Source organism: Scylla paramamosain, chromosome 20, assembly GCF_035594125.1.
Source record: "Scylla paramamosain isolate STU-SP2022 chromosome 20, ASM3559412v1, whole genome shotgun sequence".
NCBI lineage: Eukaryota > Metazoa > Arthropoda > Malacostraca > Decapoda > Portunidae > Scylla > Scylla paramamosain.
The window spans coordinates 9,418,995-9,430,709 of NC_087170.1; the positions used below are offsets into that span (position 1 = coordinate 9,418,995).

An 11,715-nucleotide genomic window follows, 5' to 3' on the forward strand; every position below is an offset into this window, starting at 1 on the left:
ACATGTCATCTGGTAGATTGGTTTATTTTCATTCAATAACTCTTGCTGTGGCTTCCTCTCAGTTTAATAAAATGACAGCAAATTTTACATAATTTTGAAAAGTAACACTCACAGTAAAGTAGCAATTCAATACATATTTAACAAAGCTTTTTGATTGCATATATGTACTTTGATTTTGGCTTAGTAAAACTGTCTTGGGTTACTTGAAAGAAGGTGTCATTAGCAGTAAAAGGATTAACTTTAGAGGGGACCCCCCCAAAGCAGTAAAATCTCTTGCTCTCTGCATACCTCCATTCTCCTGCTGGGAGAGGTGAAAATCATTTCTGGATGGAACAATGGTGAGGCTGTCCAAGTTGATTCTATGTAACATCAGTCTTCTTTCAGTGAACTAATGCATTTTGTAGTCTCAGCTGAGGGCCTGCCTGAAAGACTGGATGTGCATGAGAGACACAGACAGAGAGAGAGAGAGAGAGAGAGAGAGAACATATAGCCTTGGTGCTCATCTGAGTGTGTGGCAGATAATATCTGTCAAGAACTCTTTTACTCACCAACCGGAAGGAAGGATGAATGTTAGCTGGGTGAGCTGTGTGCTGATTGCCCCAGCCAGGATTTGAACACCTGGATTTATAGCTAGGCATGCTAGCCATGACACTCTAAGTCTAAAAGAAATATTGTAAACATTAGAGTGTAAATCCTCAGAAACAGAAGCTAATCTACTGAGGGACATGACTGACCATTGGTACTGGAGATGTCTGCAATCCTTGGTGTGGGTTTATAAATGTCTGTAATGGAAATACTGAAATGAGAATTAATCACAGAAAAGTCTTATGATGTACAAGATTTATCAGAAACTTGGTTACATGAATTTGATCAGGTAGAAATACATGAAATGACCACTCATTCATACTGTCATGCAGAGCAAGAACTGATGGAAAAGGAGAGGTAGGAATTTTGTAAGTATTAATTTCAGTTAAGAAAAGCTTGTCATCCCAAAATTTGATACTTCTGAGCTAAACTGAAGCTTTAATGACACAAAGACTAATCTTCATTGTGATCTACAGATCCCCAGCAACAAAATATCAGTTGTTTATTGATGAATTCAACTTTTGGACTGATGGTAACAATGACCAGGGTGGCAGAGACTTTATGGCTGTGATGGACTCTCATTAATTTTCAAAGTAACTTGGATAATGTCACAATCCAGCCACATGATGGATTTATTTATTTTTATTTTTTTATTTATTTTTTTTTTTTTTGTGAAAATGTTGATGGGAAAATTAAATATTCAGGCATGGAACCTGGTTTTTCCCTCTCTCCTTATCATAGACTTATCACACACACAACTGGTAAGAAGATACCAGAATTAGGTAAACTATCACCAGCACTTTTCCAAGGTTTACATCAGCAGAGACTTGACTTACAAAGGCAAGAACTGAGAGCCAGATGTGCTCAAAGGACAAATGAGCCTGGAACAGCAATATTCTCTCACCCAAGTAAAGGTATGTCTGTCAACCCCCAAACAGGACTGATCATACTACAACCACAAGATCTGAAATCACGTAAGGACTGTGTTAACACCAAGAACACTGTAAACAGGTTAATTAGAAAATGGAAATGTACTAATTGCAAGCATAAAATTACAGAAAATGGTATGGATATGAGAACATACTCCACCTTGGTATGTATGTAGTAATGTGTCTACTAACAAACTTACTGGCAAAACAAGTGTGTGTGTGTGTGTGTGTGTATATATATATATATATATATATATATATATATATATATATATATATATATATATATATATATATATATATATATATATATATATATTGCTGTTTCAACCAATACACTATGCATAACTATAGATCTTCGCAGGCAGGGTCTACATCTCACTGTTTAGAGCAATTCTAGCCCCATTTTACACTGTCTGAAATTAATAATAGGTTTACCTTATGGGGTGGGGGTGTCCACGGGGGTTTTCTCCCCCCCCCAGTTAGGTTACAAAATGTTAGGTTAGGTTAATTAACTTTATAGGGGAGGGTTCACTGGGGCAAAAGCCCCAGTTAAGTTACAAAATATTAGGTTAGTTTACCTTAAGCAGAGGGGGATCCAGGGGGGAAGCCCCAAGGTAAATGTTACAAAGTGTTAGGTTAGGTTAGTTTACCTTATGGGGGGCGGTCCAGTAGGTTATGGGGGGTCAAGGGGAGGAGTATTGGTTGAAACTGCAAATTTATTTATTTTTTATTATTATTATTCAAAATAATGCGTGGTTAATAGCTTTCAACAAGAACCTGTGTCTCATAATATGTATTTACCTGATATTCCATACAGTGGCCTATCTTGCATTGATAAATTAAGTACAATAATGAAGAGAATTAAAAAGACAATCTACGAGTATAATGTACGTGTGGTCGATGCCAGTGTGTGACGCAGCCAGTAAGGAAGGCTTCTTGGAGCTCTGCAGACCATTTTCAATAGTATAAGTTCAAGTACATATTCATGAATGTATAATTCCCCAAAATAAGAAACTGGGGATCGTTAGATCCACCCTGAAGTGTAAATTAAGTCCTCTGAGCTTAAGTTGATATGTACTAGTACTAGTGTCAAAAAAAAAAATAAAATAAATAAATAAATAAATAATAAAAAGTAAAAATGTAATACTTGAACGGTTAATGGAATATTTATTAGACTATTACTGCTTTGCCGATAAGCAATCTGCCTACAGAAAATTATATTCTCCAGAAACCGCATTATGTCGTGTTACAAGTGAAGGAAAGGATGGTCTGTTAATACTGCTAGGCCCAAGTGCAGCGTCTGATACTACAGTACATGAACTATTGTTGAATGACTTGAGAGCCACTGGAGCAACAAGATGAGCACTTGAAAATTCCGCCATCTCTGAATGATTTTCGTTTGCACTACGGGAGCGCTTCCACCTCACTACTCTTTGATATCTAACATCCTGAGGAGCGTTTCTTCTCACTGGTAACGCAGCCACGGTCATGTACACAGCCTTCAAAACCCGAATTACATGCATCAATATCTGTTCAAGCAGATGAAATTAGACGCTGAAATGTTCGGGATGGCCATCTACGCACGTCCACCCACAGCCCAAACTGACTTGCTGCCCATGAAGTTATCAGGAACACCCTTAAAATATAACACCTGCCTAACTGTTAATCTTCACGTTCACCCAAAACCTCTCCCTCACCTGCACCACACGCCTCCTGCACACCAGGGCAGCATCCAGGATCCAGCTGAAGGGGGACAAAGACGCACTATATTGAGAGGAGGAACACAGCTCACTAGGCTCGAAATGGCGTCTTCTTGTCCTCCGTGGCTGATGCGTGACGTCACGCTGGCGAAGCTTCGAAGCGTAAACACTGATTCGTTTGCGCAGTTTGCGTCTGTTTGATCCAACATTTGGAGACTTATCAACTTTGATGTTACAAAAAATATGACACGAAATATGTTTTGCGTTACTTAATGACTAAAATTCGAAGGGAAATATACCAATATTTCCGTATTCCGCACTTCCCCAAGAGTTTACTTTTTCCCCACATAATAAAGTCAATCAACATTTTGAACTCTTTAGATTTACACACACACACACACACACACACACACGCAGTGTAGGTTAAACTGTTTATAACTTATAAGGTTTGGAATTTTCCACTCTTGCTAAGGCTGATGGCAACAGACTGAAAAAGAATTATTGTTTTCTTTTATGAAGTATATCAGAGGCTCTTTCATAATGTACTCTCTAAATTAAACGCTCTCTAATTAATGCAGATACATTAATGGCAAGATGTACTAAAGCTTAACACTATAAACTATCAACAGTCGTTACTACTCGGCTCGATATGATAGCCATCATTAGATTTAATGATATTTGTCCTTCCTGCTCTTCCATCCCAAACAATTCATATCAGGGAGCAGATGCAGGATGTTGATAAGGGGCGTATTAGAGACGCCCTAACTGAAAATTGTATACTATATAGTTACCTAGCCCTTCGGCATTTTTGGAAGACATTAAATAAATAAATAAATGGCTCCTTCCAAAGATAATGAATGCAAGCTCTTCATAGGTTAATCACCCAAGCACCAACACTAAGATAGTTGAATCAATGTTCAGTCCTTCCGGTATCGCTCATAAAACAGGAGATATAAAGAAATTAGCTGTCAAACAGGATGATAATGCTATAAGAGCATGGTTAACAGAGAGCAATTTCCCCTTTTAAGTGTTTAAACACCGTCTCTCATAATTCCCTCTGCAACACTTTTAGAGGCTCAATAAGTAATCTTTGTAACTATAAAAAAGACATTAGCCTCTTGATAACCTTTTGTGTGTGTCCATGCAAACAACTCATTTATAGGGAACTGTCACACCAGTACAAGGTTTAATTAAGAAAGGGATGATAAGACTAATTTATGGATAAGGATTATGTTTTAAAGAGGGACTATCATGTGCAATCTAAGTAATACGATCAAGAAAGAACATGTAAATCTGAATCTTAAGTCTATAAAAAAGATCAAGAAAGCTAGGTAGAGAATCTTTAGTCTTACAGTTTGCTTTGTAGTATGTTATTATTAAAAGTGAGTATTTTGAAACGCTTTGCTCTCGTCTTTCTCATTACGATTATTCATACGTGCAAATCGCACAACAAACATCACGACTATTTTCAAAGGCTACGGAGACGATTTTCAGGGTTCTCAATAGTACTTCTCCTGTTAATAATGAAAAAAAAAAAAAATCTTGTCAATCGGTCATTAGAATCTTGAAAATATCCTTAAAATCCCTTAATTTCAGCTAGAGCCTTTAAAATGTAACCGAGGTGCAGCGCAGAAAGGTTTCAGAATAGTTCCCCTCACCACATGCTCTGTCACCAGACGTAAACAAACTCACGCGGCGACACGGGGACTCGGAACGGTCGCTCACACACGTCAACTCAAGACTTTTGGTAATTATTTAAAAACTACACTGACTTGGCCATGTATAAGTATCAGATATTGTTGAAAATTGAAGCTAGTATTGCTTATATAATTAACGCGTATTTTTTTTATTTTTATTTTATTTCCTGCTATCAAATAACAATTGGGACTGCTGTCAAACTTATCCAATACTTTGATAAATTCCAATGGAAGTTCTTGGGATTTTAAGGCAGTTTTCACGGCTTTAGTGATAGTTTAATAAGTTTTTAGCACCATCAATAGGAAACATGTCCTTGAAAATCCTTACGAGAGCTCAGAGCATTTAAAAATTCGAACCTTGGTAAATTTTCTACCTTCCTGCCTCACAGGATTGAAGGAAGAGCGCCTGAGGAACACTACATTGCTACAAGACTGGCCACATACCTCACAGCGGCGGGGGACAACATTTCCAGCACCACAGGACACAGCAGCTGCATCCCATCATGACCTCTGCGGGCGAGGCTGGCCGCGGGGGCTCGCCGGGGGCTGACGAGAAGACCAACGAGGAATACTTCGCCAGTTACGAGGACGTGGAGGTGATTCTACAGGGGATGGGAGAGGATGATGGTGATTAATGATATTACTTGTAGTTGAACACATTTGGGAGGTGGGTCGTCTTTCAGGTTTTTACAGGGTTTGGGTTTTTCTTCCAGTATTTGTAGATGGTTATTCAGATGTTCTTTATTCTTCAGTTGTGTAAAATGTTCAAAACTTACTATGGTCAATTTAGCTACATGTGTACATTTTTCTATATCAAGAAGGTCTCTATATGTGTAATGCACTTAGCACTAGTGAAGCCTTCTCATCCTGCAAAGGGAACCATTTGTATTGATTTGCATTTTTTTTTTAGTTTTATCAGAAGCTTTCTGTATGCTTTTATTATGGTAACCAATTTTTTTATTTCTATTATTATAGGATGTTCAGTCTTCATGGTATAACTGGTCATCAGCCATGCAACTAGAAGGCCACCATTATTGACTGCTGTTATCATTGTGAGCCTACTTGTTTTGTTTTCTTCCACATGATATAAAATGAAAATTCCCTTGGCCAGATCCACCGCCTGATGGTGAGTGATGCCCCGCGGACTCAGGCGTACGCCTCGGCCATCAGGAAAAACAAGCACCTGTTTGAGGGGAAGGTTGCCATGGATGTTGGTGCTGGCACAGGTGAGTCAAGGCTTCTGTCAGGCTACACTTTGAAGACTTCATTATAGTACCAAATGTGATAGAACTTGTATGTAAAGGATAAACACACAACAAATATTTCCTGAAATGTCTGAGTTCTGAAACTGAAAATGTTATTATTTTATTTTTTTTATAGAAAGTGAGATAATGAAGTCTGGTTGATTGCACTATGTTAAAATTTACCATTCCATGTTAGCTGAGGACTATAATGTGGTGACTCTACCATGCTTTGTTTCAGGCATCCTGTCCCTGTTTATGGCTGCTGCGGGGGCCAGGCGGGTTCACGCTGTGGAGGCCAGTGGAATGGCAGCCATCATTGATAAGGTGGCGGAGGACAACGGCTTCAGGGACGTGATACAGGTCCACCATGCCAGGGTGGAAGACGTCACTCTCCCAGATGACGAGAAAGTGGACGTCATAGTGTCTGAGTGGATGGGCTTCTATTTGCTCCATGAGTCCATGCTGAACTCAGTTATCTCAGCGAGGGACCGTTTTCTGTCTGAGGATGGCACCATCTTCCCCTCTGAGGCAAGGATCTATGCTTGTCCGTGCTCCTTACAGACACTCTACCGGGAGCAGATCAACTTCTGGGATGACGTTTATGATTTTAACATGACTGCTGTGAAGAACTATGCACTTAAGTCAAAAATGATCAAGCCAGAAGTGTGTCTCATCAAGGAAGATGACCTGTTAGCAGAGCCAGCCTGCGTCAAAAGGTTTAACCTGCGTTGGGTGACAGAAGAAGAGGTGAAGCTCTTTGCTGAGACAACATTTGTGGGAATCAACCAGCCAGGCACATACCAGGGACTGTCTCTCTGGTTTGAGTGTGACTTTGATGGCAGAGAGTATGATGAGGACGGGCAGGAAGTAGGTGCCCTCATCACTCTCTCCACCTCCCCCATGAGCCCTGCCACACACTGGAAGCAGACAGTGGTGGTGCTTGGCTATGGGGTTGCCCAAACTCCAGAACAGCCAGCATTACTGTGCCAAGAAAACCTCAATGCCAGTATAGATAGTGTATGTCCCTCCCCAGCCACAAATAATGGCAAGACAGAAGTTCACAATGGTTCACCTCAACAGAACCTGGAGAATGGATCACAGAACATGGAGACCTGTGACAATACCATCCAGCCAGACTTTGCCAACCTGGTGGAGAAGGACGAGGTGGTGGGGTGGAAGCTGGTGTTTGCACAGAGTGAGGAGAACACCCGCCACTACACCATGACAGTGGAGATGCTGGACCCAGAGGAGGTGGAGCACCCCATGCCCTGTGGTTGCCCCACGCCCCGCTGTGCCATCATTGCCAAGATGATGGAGCAGGATGAGGATGGCAATGATATTATTGATTGCACATAAGAGAATTTTGTTATGTTCCTATTATTTTAAAAGTTGACATGAAGTAACTAAAGCTTACCTGTGCAGAATGTTAACTTTGTTATGCTGTGCTTCATGGAATGTTTGCTTCTTTGTTGTGCAATATGTTATTAATAAAACTTCATAAAGTGTGCCGGTGTGTTTGCCACTGCGTATGTGATCAATAAATTATTTCTGTATTTTGTATTTTATGAGATGAGAGTGATGTGGTATGATACAGTGATCCACAAGACTGTCCCTTTCCACTAGGAGCCAACAGGGCTAAGAGTGTGAGTGATGTGTGTGTGAGTGTGTAGTGCTTTGTCTGGGCTGCCCCATGTGGGATAAGTGTGGGGATAAATTCAAGGATCACTTTAGGATACATACAGCACAACACGGTCACACTCATTCCCATTCTCATGGTGTAGATCTCCCTTGTCCTGCAGGATCACCACTACTGCAGTGGGGTTGTCTTTTGTCACTCTACAACTACTGTCTTAAATCTCAATTAGTCTGCATCTTCGCATCTACACAAAAATCTCGAATGATGAAAAGTATATCATTAACATCAGTTTCTTCTCTATCTGTCTTGCATCTTGGTGTATTTCCAACTAATCTGTGATGATTGTTGGTTGAGACTACAGCTTCATACTAAAAGAGAACCTAGAAATATCTGATATGTATCAATCCTCAGGACAGAAAGAGGTCCAGCAGCAATAGTAGTTCTGACTAAGATAGGACTCCTTTCACCCTCTGGGCATGGGTGGATATAATTATAAAGCATTACAGCCACACATGTAATTAAGATATATAGTCCTAAAAAAAAAAAAAGGGATACACACACTAAAACTAATCTTGTGAGGCAGATGCAGGATGTAGATGACATGGCCAGTTTAAGTATAATTATCATTTTAATTACTCTGATCCATAAAGAATAACATTCCCACACACAATATAAAACAATCATTAGTTCACTATGTCTTAATAAGAACAAATTACTCAGACATTCACAAATATGGTGACTAAAAAGTAAAGTCAGCATTCATTGCCTAAAAAAAGCATAAAGACTTATTTGTATCCACAGATCATAAATCACACAGGTGTTCCTCAAGGTACAACTGTACAGTTAACCTTTCCTTTGTGGCATGCGACAGCCTGACTAACACACTCCTCACAGACACACGACTCCATACTTGACTGAGGGACAGCAGATCCAATCTTTCCACTTGCTATAACCCAATCAGCTAAGGCTCTCTACTCCTTCCCTCCCCTGGTGACTAAGGCTGGGACAGGATGCAAACCCAGCCATTACACAAGTCAAGCACTCTCAATAACAGGACACATTCACACACATAACACCAGGAACTGATGTGAAATTTCCCACCTACTTCTTCCTACTGTGGAATGGTTTAAACACTTAATATAACAATCACCAGCAGCAAACGCCAGTAAAGAACCAGACACTGTGGGAGTGGTGGTGGGCAGGGTAGTGGTGGCATTATGCACTAGGGGCCAGCAGAGACTTGTCCATGAACTTCTTCTTGGTGAAGCACAGCCACCACTTGGAGGGCTTCCCATCAGGGGTGTTGAAGACGCGCTCACACACCCTCAGGCCCGTCTCCTGCCGGAGCTGCTGGAGGTACTGCTGCATCAGCTCTGTAATGGGCCCAGCACATGTTTCTTTACATATGTGCTTATGCTTGATCATCATAAAGATAAAGCAAATGCCAAACACATCTGTGGTGAGATAATAAGCACCTGCAGGTCAGGTGCCTCTGTGGCAAAGGTTGGCTTATGACTGAAAGGTTTCAAGTTAAATTTTGGCTGAAGTCAGTTCCTTAGTATGAGAGTCAGTGCTCTCAAGCAACCCTAGCTGGTGTCATATGACCTTGCTGTTGCAATGCCACAATTCAATCAATTTCCGATATTAGCATTAATTTTTTTGGGGGGGGATTCTTTTTCCAACAATATGTTTTAAGTGAACATCATAAAACATTACATCACTGATATAAATTGATCCCTGAGTTCCCTTAAAGACACAACAAAAAATAATCACAGAGCAAAACATCCTGCAGTTGACTGGTGGCTTGGCAGACAACACCCAGAAGTGGTACAGGAAATAAGACATGCCTCATTGCTCAACTGGTGTTCAGGACCAACTTACCCAGGTCGGCATCATTCTTGGGCTTGCCATAGACGGCGTTGAGGGGGAAGGTTGGGTCGCCAGGGATGGGGAACTTGGACACAGCAAGAGAGTACATCTCATTGGAGCCGGTGTTCTTGTCTTTGCACTTGGCCAGCTTCTTGAGGCACTCAGTGATGTACAGGGTGACATAGATTAGCGTTCGGTCACACTCACCCTGTCCACGTGAGGGGTGGGAGGGAAGAGTGCTTAGTGATGGTGGGATTAAGATGCTAAAGAATATTCATGTGTTGTGAAAAGATTGCGCATCTAATGATGAAATAAATAGTCACAAAAGGTCACTTTATGCTGCTGAGATTAAGATTTATAACCAATACATGAAAGTAGCAAAATTGAAAATAAGCTAAAACAGATATGGGCACTTAAAATCTATTAAAACTGTCACACTGCTCATAAAAAAATTTCTTTTCTTTCAAACATTTGCATCTTCACCTGGCAGAAGATCTAGTATATCACAGCCTCCAAACACAAGGAGAGAGGTGTTGCTAAACTTTTCCACACTTGAAGTCAGGTAAGTAAGCATATTTGGGGACAGATGTATGACTCTTGTCTTCAAAGTATAGAGGAAAATTCTCTTAAATAAGATAATATTGAAATAACATTGGTATTTTCATCCCAGGATTAGGTGAGGTTTAGATTAATTCCATTTTTTAATTTCATTGCTAATCCCTTCATTGTGCAGATCAAACACACACACACACACACACACACACATATATATATTCCACAAATAGCCAGTGTCCTGAAATTAGTAAGCTAGAGTTGTTTCCATAAAAGCTTCTCAATAACCATCCAGCTGTGCCACACATCAACATGCCACACACCAGCCGTGCCACACATCAGGTTGAACTCACCTTGACCTCGTAGGTGCGGAAGAACACATTAGCCTTGAAGTACTGCAGCGCCTCGTCCACCACGTCGATGCCCTCGCCGGCCATAAGAGGGGCGGGGCCGCGGTACTTGGTCCTCAGCGGCAGCATGGCCATGTTGCCCACCACGGTGCCAGGGTGCGGCAGGTTGCAGTGGTACGCCTGCATGAGGACACCCATGACTCACCACACCAGCACCTCGCACCATTACAAAGAAAATCACTTGCCTCCCTCATTGTCGTGACACCGCCCTTCCCTACCTCCCCATTCTGTGACAAGAACATCTACTCTCACAGCACTTTCTTGCCACACACACGCATATAGTACTACAAACATATATTCAGAAGTCGTATGGCATGTAGGGTGATTACAGAAGTACGTACAGGCATTTTTCTAAGTGGATGGGACCTCCCCTGCAGCTGTCCTGTGTCTGGGTCTTGGTCTGGGCGACTATCAGTGTTTACATCCGCCAGGCGAGGGCGTGCACCTTGCCATTTTTAGGGGTAACATCTTATTCATCATTAAATTGTTACTCAAAATGAAAATAAAAAAAAGAATATTGAAATAACATTAACGTTTTCATTTGAAAGCTAGATCAGCAGTTTAGATTATTTTAACTCATCCATTTCACTGCTGATCCCATATTGTGTCGATGTGGAAAAAAAGTCAGATTTTGCGCAGAAATATGGAAACTGGTAGGTTAAGGTTATTTCCATAATCCACTAGAATTCTGTTTAACGTTACAAACATATTATAGTGTGATAAATATGTATCTGCAATATTATCCTTTCTTATATCTTATTTTTATGGAAAAAAACACGGTACACGTGAGAAAACACATGAGAAAACACGGCAAAAATAAAAGAAATAATTCCTCCCTAGATTAAAAGATACGTGAGTAATGAAGTGAAAGCATAAAAAACTCAAGGGGATAAGAAGTGAAGAGTTCCTGGAAGCGTGAGTGTTGAGTCAGAAGATGCACCACCACCACCAGCGCTGCTTCAGAGAAAACGGAGCAATTTGAAGGTATACTACAAGAAAAGAGGGTGATATATATATATATATATATATATATATATATATATATATATATATATATATATATATATATATATATATATATATATATATA

At 40.4% G+C, this 11,715-nt stretch overlaps 2 protein-coding genes and 1 long non-coding RNA gene across 6 annotated transcripts in view; 1 reads left to right on the top strand and 2 right to left on the bottom strand.

The window, feature by feature from the left end:
* The window catches only part of LOC135110260 (uncharacterized), a 9,210-nt gene extending 5,006 nt beyond the window's left edge, over positions 1 to 4,204 (bottom strand). Inside the window, exons 1-3 of one of the 3 annotated variants that reach the window (XR_010273168.1) lie at positions 3,215 to 3,664; positions 1,422 to 1,549; positions 1 to 782 (exon numbers count right to left, since the gene is read on the bottom strand). The exon at positions 1 to 782 is cut by the window's left edge and continues 846 nt beyond it. This is a non-coding gene — a long non-coding RNA (uncharacterized LOC135110260). Of the gene's footprint in view, positions 783 to 1,421; positions 1,550 to 3,214 lie in introns of all 3 variants that reach the window. The other 2 variants (XR_010273169.1, XR_010273167.1) reach the window with 2 other exon arrangements.
* Positions 4,205 to 4,806: 602 nt separating this feature from the next.
* Positions 4,807 to 7,665, top strand: LOC135110262 (uncharacterized). 2 transcript variants are annotated; one of them, XM_064022390.1, is made up of 4 exons: positions 4,807 to 4,964; positions 5,304 to 5,510; positions 6,026 to 6,140; positions 6,397 to 7,665. In XM_064022390.1, the coding sequence occupies exons 2-4, from the start codon at positions 5,418 to 5,420 to the stop codon at positions 7,512 to 7,514; spliced, it is 1,326 nt and encodes a 441-aa protein (XP_063878460.1). In that variant the 5' UTR covers positions 4,807 to 4,964; positions 5,304 to 5,417; the 3' UTR covers positions 7,515 to 7,665. The 2 variants fall into 2 exon arrangements, with proteins under 2 accessions (XP_063878460.1, XP_063878461.1); XM_064022391.1 differs by lacking the exon at positions 4,807 to 4,964 and having other exon boundaries at positions 5,403 to 5,541.
* A 738-nt stretch (positions 7,666 to 8,403) lies between these two features.
* Positions 8,404 to 11,089, bottom strand: LOC135110263 (actin-related protein 2/3 complex subunit 3-like). Its single transcript, XM_064022392.1, has 4 exons — positions 10,967 to 11,089; positions 10,569 to 10,745; positions 9,676 to 9,871; positions 8,404 to 9,167 (listed from the first exon to the last, which is right to left on the bottom strand). Exons 1-4 carry the CDS (start codon positions 10,970 to 10,972, stop codon positions 9,010 to 9,012), a joined length of 537 nt encoding a protein of 178 aa, XP_063878462.1. The 5' UTR covers positions 10,973 to 11,089; the 3' UTR covers positions 8,404 to 9,009.
* Between the last annotated feature and the right edge of the window lie 626 nt (positions 11,090 to 11,715).